General features: G+C 40.1%; 1 protein-coding gene across 1 annotated transcript; it reads left to right on the plus strand.

Moving 5' to 3' along the window:
- Nucleotides 1-19,042: 19,042 nt before the first annotated feature.
- LOC101672151 (olfactory receptor 2W1-like) lies at nt 19,043-20,028 on the plus strand. The gene has a single exon (XM_004779994.2). The coding sequence runs from the start codon at nt 19,084-19,086 to the stop codon at nt 20,026-20,028; it is 945 nt and encodes a 314-aa protein (XP_004780051.1). The 5' UTR covers nt 19,043-19,083.
- Nucleotides 20,029-20,500: the final 472 nt, after the last annotated feature.

Below are 20,500 nucleotides of genomic sequence, written 5' to 3' on the forward strand. Positions count from 1 at the left end.
ATATAGTGGTTCAACAATTCCATACATCACCCAGTGCTTATCATGACAAGTGGAAAAAAGAAAAAACACCAAAAGGAAAAAGAAATACTAATTCAAAAAAATATAGGCCCCTATGTTTATTGCAGCATTATTTTCAAGAGTTGAGATATGAAAGCTACCCAACCGTCTACTGATAGATGAACGGACAATGAAGTTGTACTATATATATCTATGTATATGTACGCATATCATGGAATATTACTCAGCCGCAAAAATGTACATAGTTTTAGATTTAAAAGACAGAGTATGGGGCACCTGGGTGGCTCAGTGGGTTAAGCCTCTGCCTTGAGCTCAGGTCGTGATCTCAGGGTCCTGGGATCAAGTCCCGCATGGGGCTCTCTGCACAACAGAGAGCGTGCCTCCCCCTCTCTCTCTGCCTGCCTCTCTGCCTACTTGTGATTTCTCTGTGTGTGTGTCAAATAAGTAAATAAAATCTTTTAAATAAATAAATAAATAAAAGACAGAGTACAGGGCGCCTGGGTGGCTCAGTGGGTTAAAGCTTCTGCCTTCAGCTCAGATCCCAGGGTCCCAGGATCAAGACCCACATCGGGCTCTCTCCTCAGTGGGGAGCCTGCTTCCCTCTCTCTCTCTGCCTGCCTCTCTGCCTACTTGTGATCTCTCTCTGTCAAATAAATAAATAAAAATCTTTTTTTTAAAAAAAAGCATTTTAGGTCACTCACACTTACTGAACTCTTATATTCCAGATACTGTTTTTTAGCACTTTTTTTAATTGTGTTATTTTAGTCACCATACAAATTTTATTTTTTACAGTAAGTTTTAGGATGACTTCTAATATTTTGTATAAAATACAGTTTTAGCTTATTATCAATTAAAATTTGGATATCTTGGATCAATTTTAGTCATAAAACTAGCAGCTAAAACATAAACTACAGTGCCAAACACTATAAGACTTTTGAAAGAAACACCATATGTAAAACTACATCTAAAATATCATGGTGATTTCTCACTGACTGTTCTGTTTGTCACATCTAAGAACACCAATAGCAACATTAAGATTAGTTTTTTAAAGGATATATCAGACTTTTAAGTAACACGTCATTTTTTCTCACATTAACACAATTTTTCTCCTGCATTAATGAGGAAACACTGTAAAAGTACATTTGCTTATATGCGGGAAAAAAAAAGCATTTCAGGGAAGGAGCTAAGATGGTGCAGTAGGAGAACTCTCGGCGTGCCTCATCCACCAAACAACTAGATAAAAATCATACCATACTAAGCACCCAGGAAATCTGTCTGATGACTAATAGAACACACTGCACAGCCAGAGGGAGAGAAGAGGTCACACCGTGGAAAGTGGGAAGCACAGAGACATGGTTTGAGGGAGAAATGGATCATGCGTACAGTGGCGGAGAGGGAGCCCTGGTTGTGGAGAGACGGGACGGGGGGGCGGGGGCATACAGAGGATCACAAAAGGCAAACCATTCCCCAGACCCTAACCGGGAAAACAAGAGGGGCTGGGTTTTGTGCATTCTTAAACCAGCAGGGCTCAAGGTCTGGAGTTTCAGAGTCCATAGAGTGGCCAGCATAGAACTCTGAAGGTGATTCAGTGCCCCTGCAGGGAAGGCAGGCAGGTGACCTAGGGTCAGACGGTGCAATCTGAGGACTGGCTAAGACGCTTCGGGAGAGACTGTTTCCTCTTCCTGTTGCATGACTGAGTGAGGTGGCACAGACTCCCTGAGGACAAAAGGGCTGGCCGTCACCATACCCTTTCCAGCCCCGGAGCATAGACACAGAGTCCTCAACTGAGTGTAGCTAACCTGGACCCCGGCTGTCCAATGTGCTTTGCTCCAAACCCCATACTCCTGTGCTCTGGTGTCACTGCCCATCTGGGTCAAGCATGCAGTCAATCCCAGCACAGCAAAACCACCCTCCAGAAGTCCAGGCTCCCTAGTGTTTAGAGTCTGAAAACTCAGCTGTCCTGGCTGGGCTACAGCCCAAAGTGCACCGCACTGCTCCAGGCAGGCAAACAACCCAGATACACACAGGGTGAAAACAGAAATCTGAAAAATACCGAGGACACACAAAGGGAACGTACTTTTCCAGGAGGCCTCTCCTGATGGCAGCAAGTACAAATGCCTGATGCTGGAGAGGGCTGGTGGCGCTCTTTCCCCTAACCCTTAGCATCAACTAACTTCGGTCAGCAGCACAGCGCCAACTCTGTTGGCTAACACCAAGCAGCACCCCACTGCACTCTGCTACTACTTCTATTGTAGGGCAAGTGTGCCTAAGAACCAGTACAGTGAGCCCCTTCCCCATAAGATCAGCACAATCCCCCTGCACACACCACAGAGCTCTGCAGAGCTACAGCTCTAGTGGAAACAGCATCAGGGTTCTTTTAACAAGCAGACCAGAGTACACCAAGTTAAAATTCGCCACACTCTGGCCAAGGTTCAAACACTCCCCACTGCAGATGAGAAACTCTGTACTGCACTGACCTGAGGGATAGAGCCCTACAACACAGCAGTGGGGTGCAAGCAGCACACACCAGAGACACTTCCTGAAGCACCAGGCTCTGGACAGTAGATGACCTCTTCTTACAAAGCCATTACTCTCAGGAGCAGGAAACATAACGGGCTTTCCTAACACACAGAAGAAGACAGAGACCTAGGCAAAACGCCAACACAGAGGAATTCATCCTGAAAGAAAGAAAAAGAAAAGGTCACAGAGAGGGATCTAATAGAACCAGACATAAGTAACATGCCTGATCCAGAATTTAGAGCAACAATCATAAGGATACTACCTGGGCTTGAGAAAAGCATAAAAGACAACAGAGTCCCTTACTGCAGAAGTAAAGCAGCTAAAAACTAAGCAGGCTGAAATGAGAAATGGAATAACCAAGATTCAAAACCTACAAAGATGGAAGAACCGAAGAAATGAGTAAGTCATATATGAGATAGAATTATGGAAAATAATGACGGTGAGCAAAAGAGGGAAAGAAAATCCGTGACCACAAAAGCAGACTTACAGAACTCAGTGACTCCCTAAAGAATAATATTTCTATCATAGGAGTCCCGGAGGAAAAAAAAATGTAAAACGGGGCAGAAGCTTTACTCAAGGAAATTATAACTGAAAACTTCCCTATCTCGGGAAGGAAACAGACAGCCAAATTCAGGAGGCACACAGAACTCTCCCAAATATGGCAGGCCAGAAGACAGTGGCATAAAATATTCAACATACAAAATGGGAATAATACGCAGCACCAAGCATACTCTATTGAGCAAAGCTTTAAGAGCAGAAGAACAGGATAAACAGATAATAAAAAAGACCTTCCCAGACAAAAACAAAATGAGTTCATGAACGCTAAACCAGCCCCGCAAGAAATTATAAAGGGGACAATCTCAGTTTAGGAAAGAAAGGCCAAATTTTACAAAGCCTTGAAAACAAAGAAAATCTCCAGAGACAACAATAAAACAAATAATAAAAGGGCACCAAATTCCTATCTATCAATTATCACTCTGCATGTAAATGGACTAAATGCTCCAATCAAAAGACACAGGGTATCATAATGGATTTAAAATGAAAAAAAAAAAGACCTATCTATATGCTGCCTGAAAGAAACTCATCTTAGACAAAAAGACACCTGCAAATTGAAAGTAAGCAGATGGAGAAATGTTTCTTGTGAAAATGGACATGAAAAGAAAGTCAGAGTAGGAATACTTACCTAAGACAAACTGATAAAGAAGATGTGGTCCATACATACAATGACTATTAGCCATCAGAGAGGATGAATATCCAACTTTTGTATCAACATGGACAGGACTAGAGGAGATTATGCTGAGTGAAATAAGTCAAGCAAAGAGTCAATTATTATATGGTTTCACTTATTCGTGGAGCATAAGGAATAACATGGAGGACATTGAGAGAAGGAAAGGAAAGGTGAATTGGGAGAAATCATATAGGGAGATGAACCATGAGAGACTGTGGACTCTGAGAAACAAATGGAAGATTTTGGAGGGGAGAAGGGTGGGGGGTTGGGTGAGCCTGGTGGTAGGTATTAAGGACGGCACATATTGCATGGAGCACTGGGTGTGGTGCATAAATAATGAATCTTGGAACACTGAAAAAATATAATTACAAAAATACAAATTATATTTTAAACCAAAGATTATAACATGAGATGAAGAAAGGCACTATATCATAATTAAAGGGGTCTAGCCAACAAGATCTAAAAACTATACAAATATATGCCCCCAACATGGGAGCATACAAATATATAAACCAATTAATAACAAAATTAAAGAAATATATTGATAGTAATAAAATAACAGGAGGGGACCTTAATACCCCACTTACAGCAATAGATCATCTATACAGAAGATCAACAAGGAAACAAGGGTTTTGAATGACACACTGAACCAGATGGACTTAACAGATACATTCAGAGAATTTCATCCTAAAGCAGCAGAATACATATTGTTTTTGAAGGTATGGAATATTCTCCAGAACAGATCACATACTGGGTTCACAAACTCATGTCTCAACCATTACCAAAAAATTGAGATCATTCCATGCATATTTTCAGACCACACTGCTATGCAACCTGAAGTCAACTATAAGAAGAAATTTGGAAGGATCACAAACACATGGAGGTTAAAGAACATTCTACTAAAGAATGAATGGGTCAACCAGGAAATTAAAGAAGAAATTAACAAATATATGGAAACAAATGGAATTGAAAATATGATGGTCCAAAAACCGAGATGCAGCAAAACACTCTCAAGAGGGAAACAGCAATAGAGGCCTACATCAGAAATCAAGAAAAATCTTAAATACACAATCAAACCTTATAACTAAAGGAACTAGAAAAAGAAAAAACATGAAGCCAAAGGTCAACAGAAGAGAAAAAATAAATTTTAAAACAAATAAATGGGGTCACCTGGGTGGCTCAGTGGGTTAAGCCTCTGCCTTCAGCTCAGGTCATGATCTCAGAGTCCTGGGATCCATTCCCATATTGAGCCCCATGCTTAGTGGGGGAGTCTCTCAGCAGGGAGCCTGCTTCCTCCTCTCTCTCTCTGCCTACCTCTCTGCCTACTTGTGATCTCTGTCAAATAAATAAAAAAAATCTTTAAAAAATAAAAAAATAAAACAAATAAATGTTACAGAAATTAAAGAAAAAACAGTAGAAAAGATCAATGAAAGCAGGAAACGTTTCTTTTAAAAAATTAATGTAATGGATAAACTCCTAGACAGAAATGAAAGAAAAGAAAAAGAACCCAAATAAATAAAATCACAAATTAGAGAGGTTAATTCCTAACCACCACCACAGAAATACAATTATAAGAGAATATTATGAAAAATCATATGCCAACAAGCTGGACAATCTAGAAGGAATGGGGAAATCACCAGAAACATGTAAATTACCTAAACTACAACAGAAAGAAATGGAAAACTTGAACAAACTGATAATGAGCAAAGAAAAAGACTCAGTTATCAAAAATCTACCAACAAACAGAAGTTCAGGGCCACATGGTTTCACAAGCAATTCTACCAAACATTAAAACAAGAGTTAATACCTATTCTTCTCAAACTATTCCAACAAATAGAAATGGAAGGGAAAATTCCAAATTCATTCTATGAGGCCGGAAAAACCCTAATTCCAAAACAACACAAAGCTCCCCCTCAAAAAAAGAGAGAGAAAGAGAGCTAGAGGCCAATATCCCTGATGAACATGGATCCAAAAACTGTCAACAAATACTAGCAAATTGAACCCAATGATACATTAAAAGAATCATTACAAAAAAAAAAAAAAAGAATCATTCACTGGGGCACCTGGGGCTCAGTCAGTTAAGCATCTGCCTTCAGCTCAGGTCATGATTTCAGGATCATGGGATTGAGCCCCATATCAGGCTCCCTGCTCAGCAGGGGACCTGCTTCTCTCTCTCTCTCTCTCTTTCTCTCTCTCCCTCTGCCACTCCCCCTGCTCATGCGCTCTCTCTCTCTTCTAATAAATAAATTAAATATTTTTTAAAAATCACTCACCAAATCAAGTGGAATTTATTCCTGTGTTGCAAGGTGGTTCAATATTCACAAAACATACAATGTGATACACTACATAAATAAAAGAAAGGAAAAGAACCATAGAATCCTCTCAACAGATGGAGAAAAAGCATTTGGCAAAATACAGCAATGTTTCTTCATAAAAGCCCTCAACAAAGTAGAGATAGAGAGAACACACCTCAACTTATAAAAGCCACATACAAAAGACCTACAACTAATATCATTCTCAATGTGGAAAACAGACAGTCTAACTCTACAGGCAGGAACAAGACAAGGGTGTTCACTCTCACCAGTTATTTGACATAGTACTGAAGATTGTAGCCTCACCAATCAGACAACAAAAAGAAATGAAAGCATCCAATCATGGAGGCAAAGTCAAATATTCACTATTTTGCAGATGACATGATACTCTATGTAAAAAACACGAAAGAACCCACCAAAAAATTGCTAGACCTAATACATGAATTCAGCAAAGTTGCAGAATACAAAATTAATGTGCAGAAGTCTTTTGCATTTCCATGCACCAAGAATGAAGCAGGGGAAAAGAAATCAAAGAACCACTCCCATTTGCAATGCTACCAAAAACAATAAGATACCTAGGAATAAACTTAACCAAAAAAAGTTAAAGATCTCTACTTTAAAAACAATAGAAAACTTATGAAAGAAATTGAAGGTGACACAAAGAAATGGAAAAATATTCCATGCTCATGGATTGGAAGAACAAACGTTGTTAAAAATGTCTATTTTTAACTATGTTAAAACAATCTACACATTTAAAGCAATCCCAATAAAATAACACCAGCATTCTACACAGACCTAGAAAAAAACCCTAAAATTTGTATGATACCACAAAAGACTCTGAATACCCTAAACAATCCTTGAAAAAGCAGAGCAAAGCTGGAGGCATCATGACTGTGGACTGACTACAAACCATATTATAAATACGCAGTCATCGAGAAAGTATGGTACTGACAAAAAAAGACACACAGATCAATGGAACACTCAACTCTAGGGTCAACTAATCTTCCACAAAACAGGAAAAAATATCCAATGGAAATCTCTCCAACAAATGGTGTTGGGAAAACTAGACAGCAACTTATTGAAGAATGAAACTAGACCACTTTCTTACACCACACACAAAAATAAACTCAAAATGGATGAAAAAACTAAATGTGCTACAGGAAACAAATCAAAATCTTTGATATCAGCCACAGCAACCTCTTTGACCTTGGCTGTAGCAACTTCTTACTAGACACGTCTCCAGAGGCAAGGGAAACAAAAGCAAAAATAAACTATTGACACTTCACCAAATTAAAAGGTTCTGCATAGCAAGGGAAATAATCAACAAAAATAAATGACAGGCTACAAAATGGGAGAAGATATTTGCAAATATCTTCTCAGATAAAGGGCTACTATACAAAATCTATAAAGAACTTATCAAACTCAACACCCCCAAAAAAAAAAAATCAGTCAAGAAATGGACAGAAGACATGAATAGATATTTCTCCAAAAAAGACATACAAATGGCCAACAGACACATGAAAAATGCTCAACATCATTCAGCATCAGGGGAACTATGAATCAAAACCGCAATGAGATACCAACACATAGCAGTCAGAATGGCTGCCGTTAACAACTCACAACAGATGTTGGCAAGGACGTGGAGAAAGGGAAATCTCTTACACTGCTGGTGGGAATGCAAGCTGGTAAAACCACTCTGGGAATAGTATGGAGATTCCTCAGAAAGGAAAAAAACAGAGCTAACCTACTAGGTATTTATACAAAGGATACACAAATACTGATTCAAAGGGGCACTTGCACCCCAATGTCTATAGCAGCAATGTCCACAATAGACAAAATACAGAAAGAGCCCAGATGTCCATCAGCAGATGAATGGATAAACATCTGCAAATCAATCCATGTGATAGAACAAATCAATAAGAGAGAAGAGAGGACCACATGGTCCACTCAATTGATGCAGCAAAAGCATTTGACAAAATCCAGCATCCGTTCCTGATTAAAACGCTTCAAAGTACAGGGATAGAGGGAACATTTCTGAACTTCATAAAATCTATCTATGACAAACCCACAGCAAATATGATCCTCAATGGGGAAAAGCTCACAGCCTTCCCGTTGAGATCAGGAATACAACAAGGATGCCGACTCTCACCACTCTTGTTCAACATAGTATTAGAAGTCCTAGCAACAGCAATCAGACAACAAAGAGAAATAAAAGGTATCCAAGCTGGCAATGAAGAAGTTAAACTCTCTCTCTTCGCAGATGACATGATTCTTTATATGGAAAATCCAAAAGACTCCACCCCCAAACTACTAGAACTCATACAGCAATTCAGCAACGTGGCAGGATACAAAGTCAATGTGCAGAAATCAATGGCTTTCTTATACACTAACAATGAAAATACAGAAAGGGAAATTAGAGAATCAATTCCATTTACTATAGCACCATGAACCATAAGATACCTGGGAATAAACCTAACCAAAGAGGTAAAGGATCTATGCTCGAGAAGCTACAGTACACTCATGAAAGAAATTGAAGACACAAATAGATGGAAGACCATTCCATGCTCTTGGATCGGAAGAATAAACCTTGTTAAAATGTCTATACTGCCTAGAGCAATATATACTTTTAATGCCATTCCGGTCAAAATTCCACCGGTATTCTTCAAAGAGCTGAAGCAAATAATCCTAAAATTTGTATGGAATCAGAAGAGACCCCGAATAGCTAAGGAAATGCTGAAAAACAAAAATAAAGCTGGGGGCATCACGTTACCTGATTTCAAGCTTTATTACAAAGCTGTGATCACCAAGACAGCATGATACTGGCATAAAAACAGACACATAGACCAGTGGAACAGAGTAGAGAATCCAGATATGGATGCTCAACTCTATGATCAAATAATCTTCGACAAAGCAGGAAAAAATATACAGTGGAAAAAAGACAGGCTCTTCAATAAATGGTGCTGGGAAAATTGGACAGCTATATGTAGAAGAATGAAACTCGACCATTCTCTTACACCGTACACAAAGATAAACTCAAAATGGATAAAAGACCTCAACATGAGACAGGAATCCATCAGAATCCTAGAGGAGAACGTAGGCAGTAACCTCTTCAATATCAGCCACAGCAACTTCTTTCAAGATATGTCTCCAAAGGCAAAGGAAACAAAAGCGAAAATAAACTGTTGGGACTTCATCAAAATCAAAAGCTTCTGCACAGCAAAGGAAACAGTCAAGAAAACAAAGAGGCAACCCACGGAATGGGAGAAGATATTTGCAAATGACAGTACAGACAAAGGGCTGATATCCAGGATCTATAAAGAACTCCTCAAACTCAACACACACGATAATCATGTCAAAACATGGGCAGAAGACATGAACAGACACTTCTCCAATGAAGACGCACAAATGGCTATCATACACATGAAAAAATGTTCATCATCACTAGCCATCAGGGAGATTCAAATTAAAACCACATTGAGATACCACCTTACACCAGTTAGAATGGCCAAAATTAACAAGACAGGAAACAACATGTGTGGGAGAGGATGTGGAGAAAGGGGAACCCTCTTACACTGTTGGTGGGAATGCAAGTTGGTTCAGCCACTTTGGAGAACAGTGTGGAGATTCCTCAAGAAATTAAAAATAGAGCTTCCTATGACCCTGCCATTGCACTACTGGGTATTTACCCCAAAGATACAGATGTAGTGAAAAGAAGGGCCATCTGTACCCCAATGTTCATAGCAGCAATGGCCACGGTCACCAAACTGTGGAAAGAACCAAGATGCCCTTCAACGGACGAATGGATAAGGAAGATGTGGTCCATATACACTATGGAGTATGATGCCTCCATCAGAAAGGATGAATACCCAACTTTTGTAGCAACATGGACGGGACTGGAAGAGATTATGCTGAGTGAAATAAGTCAAGCAGAGAGAGTCAATTATCATATGGTTTCACTTATTTGTGGAGCATAACAAATAGCATGGAGGACAAAGGGAGATGGAGAGGAGAAGGGAGTTGGGGGAAATTGGAAGGGGAGGTGAACCATGAGAGACTATGGACTCTGAAAAACAATCTGAGGGTTTTAAAGGGGCGGGGGGTAGGAGGTCAGGGTACCAGGTGGTGGGTATTATAGAGGGCACAGATTGCATGGAGCACTGGGTGTGGTGCAAAAATAATGAATACTGTTATGCTGAAAATAAAAAATAAATAAATAAATAATTTAAATTGAAAAATATCTGTAGTGCAATTCTATTTATATAAAACTGTCTACCTTTGAGTGTATGCATGTTTTTGCTTGTGAATAAAGAAGGTGAAGGGATATACGCCAAAAATAAAAAATGAATAAAAAATAAAAGTAAAAAAAAAAAAGATGTGGGGGTGTGTGTGTGTGTGTAATGGAATATTATGCAGCCATCAAAAGGTTGAAGTCTTGCTATTTTCAAGAATGTGGATGAAACTAGAGGGTATTATGCTAATCAAAATAAGTGAATTGGAGAAAAATAAATACCATATGATATCAGTCATATGTAGAATTTAAGGAACAAAACAGTTGAACACAGGGAAGGAGGGCAATTCATGAAATGAGCACCAGGTGTTACATGCACCTGATGAATCACTGATCTCCACCTCTGAGACTAACAATATATTATATGTTAATTAATTGATTTTAAATTTTTTTAAAAAGAAGAGAAAATGCAGGGCGCCTGGGTGGCTCAGTGGGTTAAAACCTCTGCCTTCGGCTCAGGTCATGATCTCAGGGTCCTGGGATTGAGCCCCACATCAGGCTCTCTGCTCAGCAGGGAGCCTGCTTCCCCCTCTCTCTCTCTGCCTGCTTGTGATTTCTGTCTGTCAAATAAATAAATAAATAAATAATCTTAAAAAAAAAAAAAAAGAGAAAATGCTTAGATTCAGAAGAGCGACATCATCAATACATCAAAAGAGGAGCTTTCTACCACCTCCTAGCAAAATAACACTGCTAGTGACACAAGCAACAGATGACAGTGCTTTGTGCCATCCTGCAGACCAGCAGAGAAGTCCCAGCACACTGTCAGAGCAGAGACCAATCCAAGACTGAATGCCCTGCAGAGCAGGTTCCCTCTACTACCCGTGTCACCTTAAACCCGCAACAGCGAGTTGCAAGAGCGACCTTCTCAGCCTACGACTTCTCCTTTGGGGTAGTGGGAACTAGTGAGTGAGCGCCTGGGTTTCCCAGCTGGGCAGGCTGCTCATGCACTGCTGGTGGGAATGTAAATTGGGTGGCTACCATGGAAAATAATATGGAGGTTCCTCAAAACATTAAAAATAGGATGACCCTATGTTCCAGCAATTCCACTTCTGAATATTATTCTCAAGAAAACAAAAACACTAATTTGAAAAGATATACACACCCCATGTTCATTGAAGATGTAAGTGTCCATTGATAAAGAAAATGTAGTATTACGTATTCCACAGAATATTGTTCAGCCATTAAAAAATGAAATTTTGGGGTTTCTGGGTGGCTCAGTCATTTAAGGGTCTAAATCCTGATTTCAGCTCAGGTTATGATCTCAGGGCCATGAGATCAGCCCCAGGCCTGCCTCTGACCTCAGCATGGAGTCTGCTTTAGATTCCCAAGCCGCCTCCCTCTCTCTTCCCTTCTCTACCCCAGCTCATTCTCTCTCTCTCTTTCTCTCTCTCTTAAAAGATATAAATAAATAAAATCTTTTTTAAACATGAAATTTTGTCACATGTGACCACGTGGATAGTTCTTGAGGGAATAATGCTAAGTGAAAAAAGTCAGACAAAGGGGCACCTGGGTGACTCAGTGGGTTAAGCCTCTGCCTTCGGCTCAGGTCATGATCCCAGGGTCCTGGGTTCGAGCCCCACATCGGGTGCTCTGCTCAGTGGGGAGCCTGCTTTCCCCCACCCCCCAGCCTGACTCTCTGCCTACTTGTGATCTCTGTCAAATAAATAAATAAAATGTTAAAAACAAAAGTCAGACAGAAAAAGATAAATACCATATGACCTCAACCATGTGTAAAATTAAAAAAAAAAAAAAGTTTAGACACAGAGAACAGAGGTTGCCAGAAGCAGGGGTGGGTGAAATGGTGAAGGGGATCAAAAATTGTTATAAAACAATTAACTGATTAGGATCTAAGGTACAGAATGGTGACTATAATTAATAATACTGTATTGCATATTTAAAAGTTGCTCAGAGAGTAGATCTTTTTTTAAGATTTTATTTATTTGGGAGCAAGTAAGAGAGAGAGAGAGAGAGCATGAGCAGAGGGGAGGGCAGAGGGAGAGGGAGAAGCAGGCTCCCTGTGGAGCAGGGAGCCCAATGCGGGACTCAATCCCAGGGTCCTGGGATCATGACCTAAGCCAAAGGTAGATGCTTAACAGACTAAGCCACCCAGGCATGCCTCAGAGAGTAGATCTTAAAAATTGTTATCACAGGGGTGCCTGGGTGGCTCAGTTGGTTAAGCTGCTGCCTTCAGCTCAGGTCACGATCCCAGCGTCCTGGGATCGAGTCCCACATCCTGGGATCGAGTCCCACATCAGACTTCTAAAAATAAATAAACATTTCAGAACCTTAGTATCTTTCTCATTTCAGAATACAGAAGGATTTCTTTTTTTCTTTTCCAAGATTTTATTTACCTATTTGACAGAGAGAGAGAGAACAAGCGGGGAAATGGCAGGCAGAGGGAGAAGGAGAAGCAGGCATAGACAGAGAGAAAAACAGACTCCCCACTAAGCATGGGGCTCAATATGGGAATGGATCCCAGGACTCTGGGATCATGATCTGAGCCGAAGGCAGATGCTTAACCGACTGAGCCACCTAGGTGCCCCTAGAGAAGGACTTCTTAAAGACCAATTAAAAGATTATTCCATGTTTCACACTGAAAAAATAAAATTAACTTAAAAAAAGATTCTTCCATGTTTTAATTTACAAATCCTGATGACCAAGAGACTTTTTTTTCTATTTTTTATTATGTTATGTTATGTTAGTCACCATAGGAGAATTTTTTTTTAAATGTTATTTATTTATTTGACAGACAGAGATCACAAGTAGGGAGAGAGACAGGCAGAGAGAGACGGAGAAGCAGGCTCCCTGCCAAGCAGAGAGCCCGATGCGGGGCTTGATCTCAGGACCCTGGGATCATGACCTGAGCCGAAGGCAGAGGCTTTAACCCACTGAGCCACCCAGGCGCCCTGGAGACATATTTTTTAAAGTAAAATGTCAAGCAACAAATTAAGAGAAAATGTTGCAAAGCACACAAGCAACAGATAGTTAAAAGCAATTATAAAGAACCCTATCAATTAAGGAGGAACAAATCAGAAGCAATGCCAAAGAACAACTGTCAGAATCTACAAACAGGTTTTTCATAGAGGGACAACTGTACATAGCAGTAGGGATATGGAAATGTCGTCAATATCATTAGTGATTAGGGAAATGAACATCAAGGCCACAACTCGATAGCATTTACAATTTTTCAGATGGCAATGATTTAAAAGTATGCAACACCAGGCATTAGAGAAAATGTAAGTTAATGGAATAATTCATACAAAACTAGCATACGATAAATTGATAGAACCACTCTGGAGGAAACTGCCTTCTGAAGTTCGCTCATCTCCTAACCGGCCATCCCTGTCCTAGGCATACACACAGAAGACCTTCCTGCATACAGGACCCAAGAGACATTAAAATAAAATCATTCTTCCTAATGCCTTTCATATAAGCCAAGAACTGTAACCAGAATGAGAAGAGACAAAATAACTGTCATATAGTCACAAACGGAATATCACACAGTAGTAGAAATAAATGAACCACACCTACACTAACTAGACTGGAACCCCACTGACAGAGTGTTGGTGAAGAAAGGAAAGTCCCAAAAGCACATATAAGATGTGATACCTTTTGTGGAAGTTCAAATAAACTAATCTTTAAAATTCATGCCATTTATGGGGCACCTGGGTGGCTCAGTGGGTTAAAGCCTCTGCCTTCGGCTCAGGTCATGTCCCAGAGTCCTGGGATCGAGCTCATCGAGCTCCGCATCCGGCTCTCTGCTCAGCAGGGAGCTGCTTCCCCCTCTCTCTCTGCCTGCCTCTCTGCCTACTTGTGATCTCTGTCTGTCAAATAAACAAATAAAGTCTTTTAAAAAAATAAAATAAAATAAAATACATGCCATTTAGACATCAGACAGTGACATGTGGATGCGCATGAGTTGATACACAAATCACATTCTAATGCAAGTGCGTGATGAACACAAAACTCAAGATCACCTGGGGGTCAGGTAGGAACAAGAGAGTGTAAAGGCACAGGGGTAGCTACAGGCTCGTAGTAAGACCCCAGCTCCCGAGCTGAGCGGTACACTGCGTGAGCGGTACACTGCATGTGCTCATGCTACTGTTTTTAACTCGCTGAAACGGAACAAGGATGGCATGGCTCATGACTCACATGTTTATGATTATTTTTAAAAAAACATTTTCTTTCCTGCAAACACAACTCCTAGATGATTGCCTACTAAATGATTGCCAATTTAAAAGTTCAATTAAATGTGTTTATTTTTATAGACATGATTTACATTGTATTTTCAATCTTCAATAGTAAATTTCATACATAAATAAGTTCATCTCTGAAATTAATTTCCATGGAGGAAATCTAAAAGGAAAACTCAAGAAAAAAAGAACAAGTGAAACCCGATGTCTTAAGGGAAGCTTTCCTAAAATAATTGCTTGGCTGAGCCTCTGACCACAGTCTAAGATTTGTTAATCACCTCTGTGGGGCACCAGTCCCCAGGTCTACAGCACATCAACATCTACAGTCCTACATAAACACTTCCTGGAGTACACTCAGACCAGCAGAGGGCTCTCCTGGTTTAAACGGGCAGAGACCCACCTACAAATGTGTCCAACAGGAGTGTACACAAAAGACTACAAATATCCCATCAAAAAAGAATTCAACAAACCAAATTCATCAAATTTTCCACCAGTCCCACATGTAGTTTTTCTCCAACATCCACATTAAAGAATTCACCGAATCTTAGTTCAGCTGGTGCATTTCAATGCAAATGTGATTGTGGTATTGGTATTGGTACAAGAGAATGGGAGCTAATCAGTATTTCATGGACTCAGTAAGCTGCCGAACAAGAATCCTTCTGATGACCCACGCAACGAAGGCTCACCATCACGGGAACATGGGTATCAACGGACTACATGAGAAACCAACAGCTGTGAATTCTTCCCTCCTCAAAGGTAAATGTGCTCTAGTTTTGTTTCTAGTTTTCCCTCCACACCATTCTATACTTCAAATTATGTTTAAATACATTTGCTTCTATTCTCTTATATTTCACTGGAAAAAGGAACACTAGAAACTAAAGTCCAGGGGTGCCTGAATGGCTCAGGAAACATCTGTCTTCAGTTCAGGTCGTGATCCCAGGGTCCTGGGATCCAGCCCTGCCTGGAATGTCCCTGCTCAGTGGGGAGCCTGCCCCCTCCCTCCCCACCTACCTGCGCTGATACCTGCTCATGCTTTCCTCATTCTTGCTCACTCACTCACTCTCTCTCTCTAATAAAGAAATAAAATCTCTTTAAAAAAAAAAAAAAAGGAAGAAACTGGTCCATACCATGCTATGCTATTAGAAACTGAAGTCCATACCATTAAAACTGAAAATCCGTTTCAGTGGAAATAACATGTGCCTCGTTTTAACATCCATTTCTTCAGCTTGCACTCTCCCCTTTTTAGTATTATGTTCACTTGTGTATTAAAATTATAAAAATAGCTAAAAGTTGAGACCCAAGCCTTAAACCAATATAGAAATCTTTACAACCATAAAGGAAAAGTCCTATATTTTGATTCGCAACATTAAATTACATAATGTGCAATTTCAGGTTTGACACATTTAATCAGGATTCCTGGGACCTTATGTGACCCAAAGCTTAAACTGAGCCAGTGATGCTTTGAACCTGCAAAACCTAGCTAATGTGTGTTTTAGAAACTGTACGTGCATTGTGAATGCTCCCAGCCTTCTTCAGTTGTACAGCATACCTAGAGGATGTGCTCACTTCCCAACTTGCTAACTGAAGGCATTCAGTAAATCATGGTAAGTCCAATCAATCGCAACCAAAGAAGCGTGGTAATTAAACATCATACAGTGTTAGGAAGAGCTGAGAGCCATCAAACACTTACTATGGAAACGTAAACCTAAGAGCATATTTGATACTAGGCTCTAATATTGAAGGAAACTCAAAAGACATATAAACAATTTTTAATGAGCAGTATTGTCTAGAGATCCATATTTTGATAATCAACCTATTAAAAGACAAGGGGTTGATTACTATAAACATCAGGCTAGTGACTATTTTGGGGAAAGGAAGAAGTAATGATTGGGCGGCAACTGGAAGAAGCTCCTGGGGTGCTTGTCATGGTTCAACTTCTTGATCTGCCTGTTGGCTACAAGAAATTCACCTTAACTCATCAGACTTTTGCTTTTCTCTCTATATTCTGTTGTATAACAAAACTGTTCCTTTTTTTTTTTTTTTTTTTTTTTGACAGACAGAGATCCCAAGTAGTTGGAGAGGCAGGCAGAGAGAGAGAGAGAGGAGGAAGCAGGCTTCCCACTGAGCAGAGAGCCTGATGCAGGGCTCCATCCCAGGACCCTGGGACCATGACCTGAGCCGAAGGCAGAGCTTAACGCACTCAGCCACCCAGGTGCCCCACAAAACGGTTCTTTTAATGAAGTCTTGTTGAATTGACTTATTCCATGTTATTCCCAGAATAAAGAAAAAGAGCCAGTGCCTGGATGTAGGGGTGACGCACTGATTAAAGGACAGCTATGAAACTCTGCAAACAGGAGTTGTGTGAACATTCTGTAGGAGACCTCGTTCCTAGAGCAGAAGAGCGGATCCTGCTTTCTGAGTCTACTTCAGCTCTAAATTTCTGTGGCCTCTGAATCCCCACACTATTCCACCTTAAGGGGCAAAGAACTCTAGGGCATTTTGTAGTCAAGGCATGCTGGGAGCTAAGTCCTCTGTCCTCCCCTGCCTCTGGGTTTATCAGTTCAGTATGTGTACCGTGTGTTTCACTTTGTGTACATGAGTGTCTATGCATTTAAAAAGTCATACAGATGTAAAATTTTAAGCATTCCTAGTTTAGTTCTAGCCTATCACAGTAATATCAGTATGAAAAACGAAGAGAACAGGGGTAAACAGAATAATAATTTGTGGGTAGATGAATACAATTTTTAATTTTGAGAATTAAATATAAACCAAGCTCTGTTCCTAGTGTTTTCACAAATACTAACCCACAACACCTCCCTTTGAGGAATATTATTGTCTTTACTGAACATACAGAGAAATCTGATGTGCAAACACTTTACATATATTGCCCAAGGACACATTACCTCCAAGTAGTGAGCCTGGGCTTTGACACCAAGCTCTGAGTCCAGAATTTGTGCACTTAAGCACTATGGCCAACTTAGCTGACACCCACCACATACACACATTAAATTTCCATGTTGTATTTAGAAAATATATATCCCTATCTCATACTACTTAGTAATAACAGCTCCTTTTCATGATACATTTTCAAGTTCTAACTAAACTGCTTAAAACAAATACTGTAGGTAATTTAATTTACCTTACTTTACTGTAACTGCAGCAAATAAATGTATCAGTCCTTGTCCCCAAACACACTATGAATACTAAGTACCCCAGGTCTGACATTCATGATCAGAAATTATATGCATAGGGCACCTGAGTGGCTCAGTGGGTTAAGCAGTGGCCTTAGGCTCAGGTCATGATCTCAGGGTTCTGGGATCGAGTCCGCATCGGGCTCTCTGCTCAGTGGGGAGCCTGCTTCCCTCTCTCTCTGCCTACTTGTGATCTCTGCTATCAAATAAATAAATAAAGTCTTTTTTTAAAAAAAAGAAATTACATGCATAAAACACTTATAAACCAAAAAAAAACCTTAAAAGATTATAAATGATTCAAAGATTAAACATTCCATCTATTTAATGATATATTCAGAAATAGTGAAATTTATGTTCTCCTAATCCCTTTTCTGTAATCTTTCAGAATTGAAATGAGGTTTACCTATAGAGTTCCAAAGAAACCAGAGGATTGATTCATATATTTGGTAAAGGCCGTGCAGAGAACTCACTGACTACTTACTGAGCTACATCTTGTTCGAGTGACCGATCTTCTAATGGTCAGGTGAGCAGGAGCTGACACAGGTGGTTGCTGTGTGTGAGTGGTAGCCAATGTTTCTGGAATCCGTTTTTAACTCTACAAGTCAGTAGGCTGTTTATACGGTGTGACAGCGGTCATGAAAGGTATTCCTAGAAACACATGGCCTCTGTACATGGAAATGAAGGTTAAAAGGAAAGACAGCATTTTCCTGGCACCAAAAAAGATCAGTATAATTGGGAACACCAAAATACACAGGAGAGCTGTGTCTGCAATGACGAATAGGAGGGGAGACAAGAGGAAGAGGTTGTGGGGACGGTGATAGCGATGGCTGGAATGAACACATCCAGAAGTTAATATGGAAAGTGATCCTGCTACCAAATAGTGCAGCTTATTCCAAGAAAATGGGTCATTTAACTTTTTATCTTAAACTCCTTTCCTTGACAAGGGAAAAATTTGTCATGCATTCAAGAAGGAACAACACCTCAAAATATATCCCGCTCTTCAATTATAACATTAACTTCATGAATTTCTTAATTAACAAAAATACACAGAACCATAGGAGTCATGGTATATTAAACCCTTTCAATGACTTGCAATTCAGTGTGATTGGGTTTACCATATTATTGTCTAAACCATTCTGGTTATGAGTAAACACAGAGAGGCTTTTGGCACGGAACACAAGAAAGCGTTAACAGAGGTGTTCCAAATGAGAGAAAACACAAAAATGAGTGAGTTTGGGATATTCATGGCAAACTACAGAGATTTTTATTTCTGCCTAGGGCTGATGCTATTGTGATTACCACGATCTTGTCTCCTAGACTTTCCTAAGGAGCCATGGACACAAACAATGGAAGTTCCACCACAGATTTCATCCTGCTGGGCTTTTCTGACCGGCCCCAATTAGAACCCATCATCTCTGGGGTGGTCTTCATCTTCTATATTGTGACTCTGGTAGGAAACACAACCATCATTCTGGTATCTTACCTAGACACCCAGCTCCATACGCCCATGTATTTCTTCTTATCCAATTTGTCCTTTTTGGATCTCTGCTATACGACTAGCATTATTCCCCAGATGCTGGTAAATCTATGGGGTCCGACAAGGTCTATTACGTACGGAGGGTGTGTGCTCCAGTTCTTCTTTGCCCTTGACCTGGGATCCACTGAATGTCTTCTCTTGGCTGTGATGGCCTATGACCGCTATGCTGCTGTCTGTCAACCTCTTCACTACACGGTCATAATGAACCCTCAACTTTGCCAGAAGATGGTGCTCACTGCCTGGTTAGGTGGTCTTGGAAGTGCCTTAATTGTTTGCTCCTTGACTTTGAATTTGCCAAGATGTGGGCACCGGAAGGTAGACAATTTTTTGTGTGAGATGCCAGCATTGATCAAGATGGCTTGTGTCTATTCAAAAGTAATTGAGATCACTGTCTTTGCTCTTGGAGTGGTATTTCTTCTAGCACCTATATCACTAATTCTCATCTCATATGGAGTTATCACTCAAGCTGTCATGAGGATCAAATCAGAGGCAAGATGGCGTAAGGTCCTTAATACATGTGGTTCCCACCTCACAGTAGTAACTCTGTTTTATGGAACAATCATTTACATGTATATGAGGCCACAGAATAGCACATCCCAAGATGAGGGGAAGTTCCTTACTCTCTTTTATGCAATCATCACACCCAGCCTTAACCCTCTGATCTATACTTTAAGAAACAAAGATGTAAAGAGCGCAGTAAAGAGAATATTACATGTAGAAAAATGGTCAGCCAAGTCATGAGTTAGATGGAAGAGAGCTAGGAAATAATACTGACTTTTACCAACAGAAGATGAACTGATTCATTAATGCAAAGAGCTCTTAATGGGTGTTCACCACATACCAAGATTTGTTGTAGGTACTGACTTTGTAAATAAATAGGAAATAGATAAAAATTACAAGGAAAAAGAGATACAGACATATAAAGAAGCTTTGTACAGAGAGAGGAGCAAGATGGCAGAAGAGTAGGACACCCAAATATCATCGGATCCCAGGAGTTCAGCTAGATAGTTATCAAACCTTCCAAACACCTACAAACTCAACAGGAGATAGAAGAGAAGAAAAGCAATTCTAGAAACAGAAAAGCGACCACGATATGGAAAGTAGGACATGCAGAGAAGTGAATCTGAGGTAACCTACGGGAAGACAGACCACAGTGGGAGGAACAAGGGTGGTACAGTTCCACCTCAGACAAAGACATTGGGGAATCACTACA

The sequence above is a fragment of the Mustela putorius genome, unplaced genomic scaffold, assembly GCF_011764305.1.
Source record: "Mustela putorius furo isolate JIRA1106 unplaced genomic scaffold, ASM1176430v1.1 tig00537295_pilon_pilon_pilon, whole genome shotgun sequence".
NCBI lineage: Eukaryota > Metazoa > Chordata > Mammalia > Carnivora > Mustelidae > Mustela > Mustela putorius.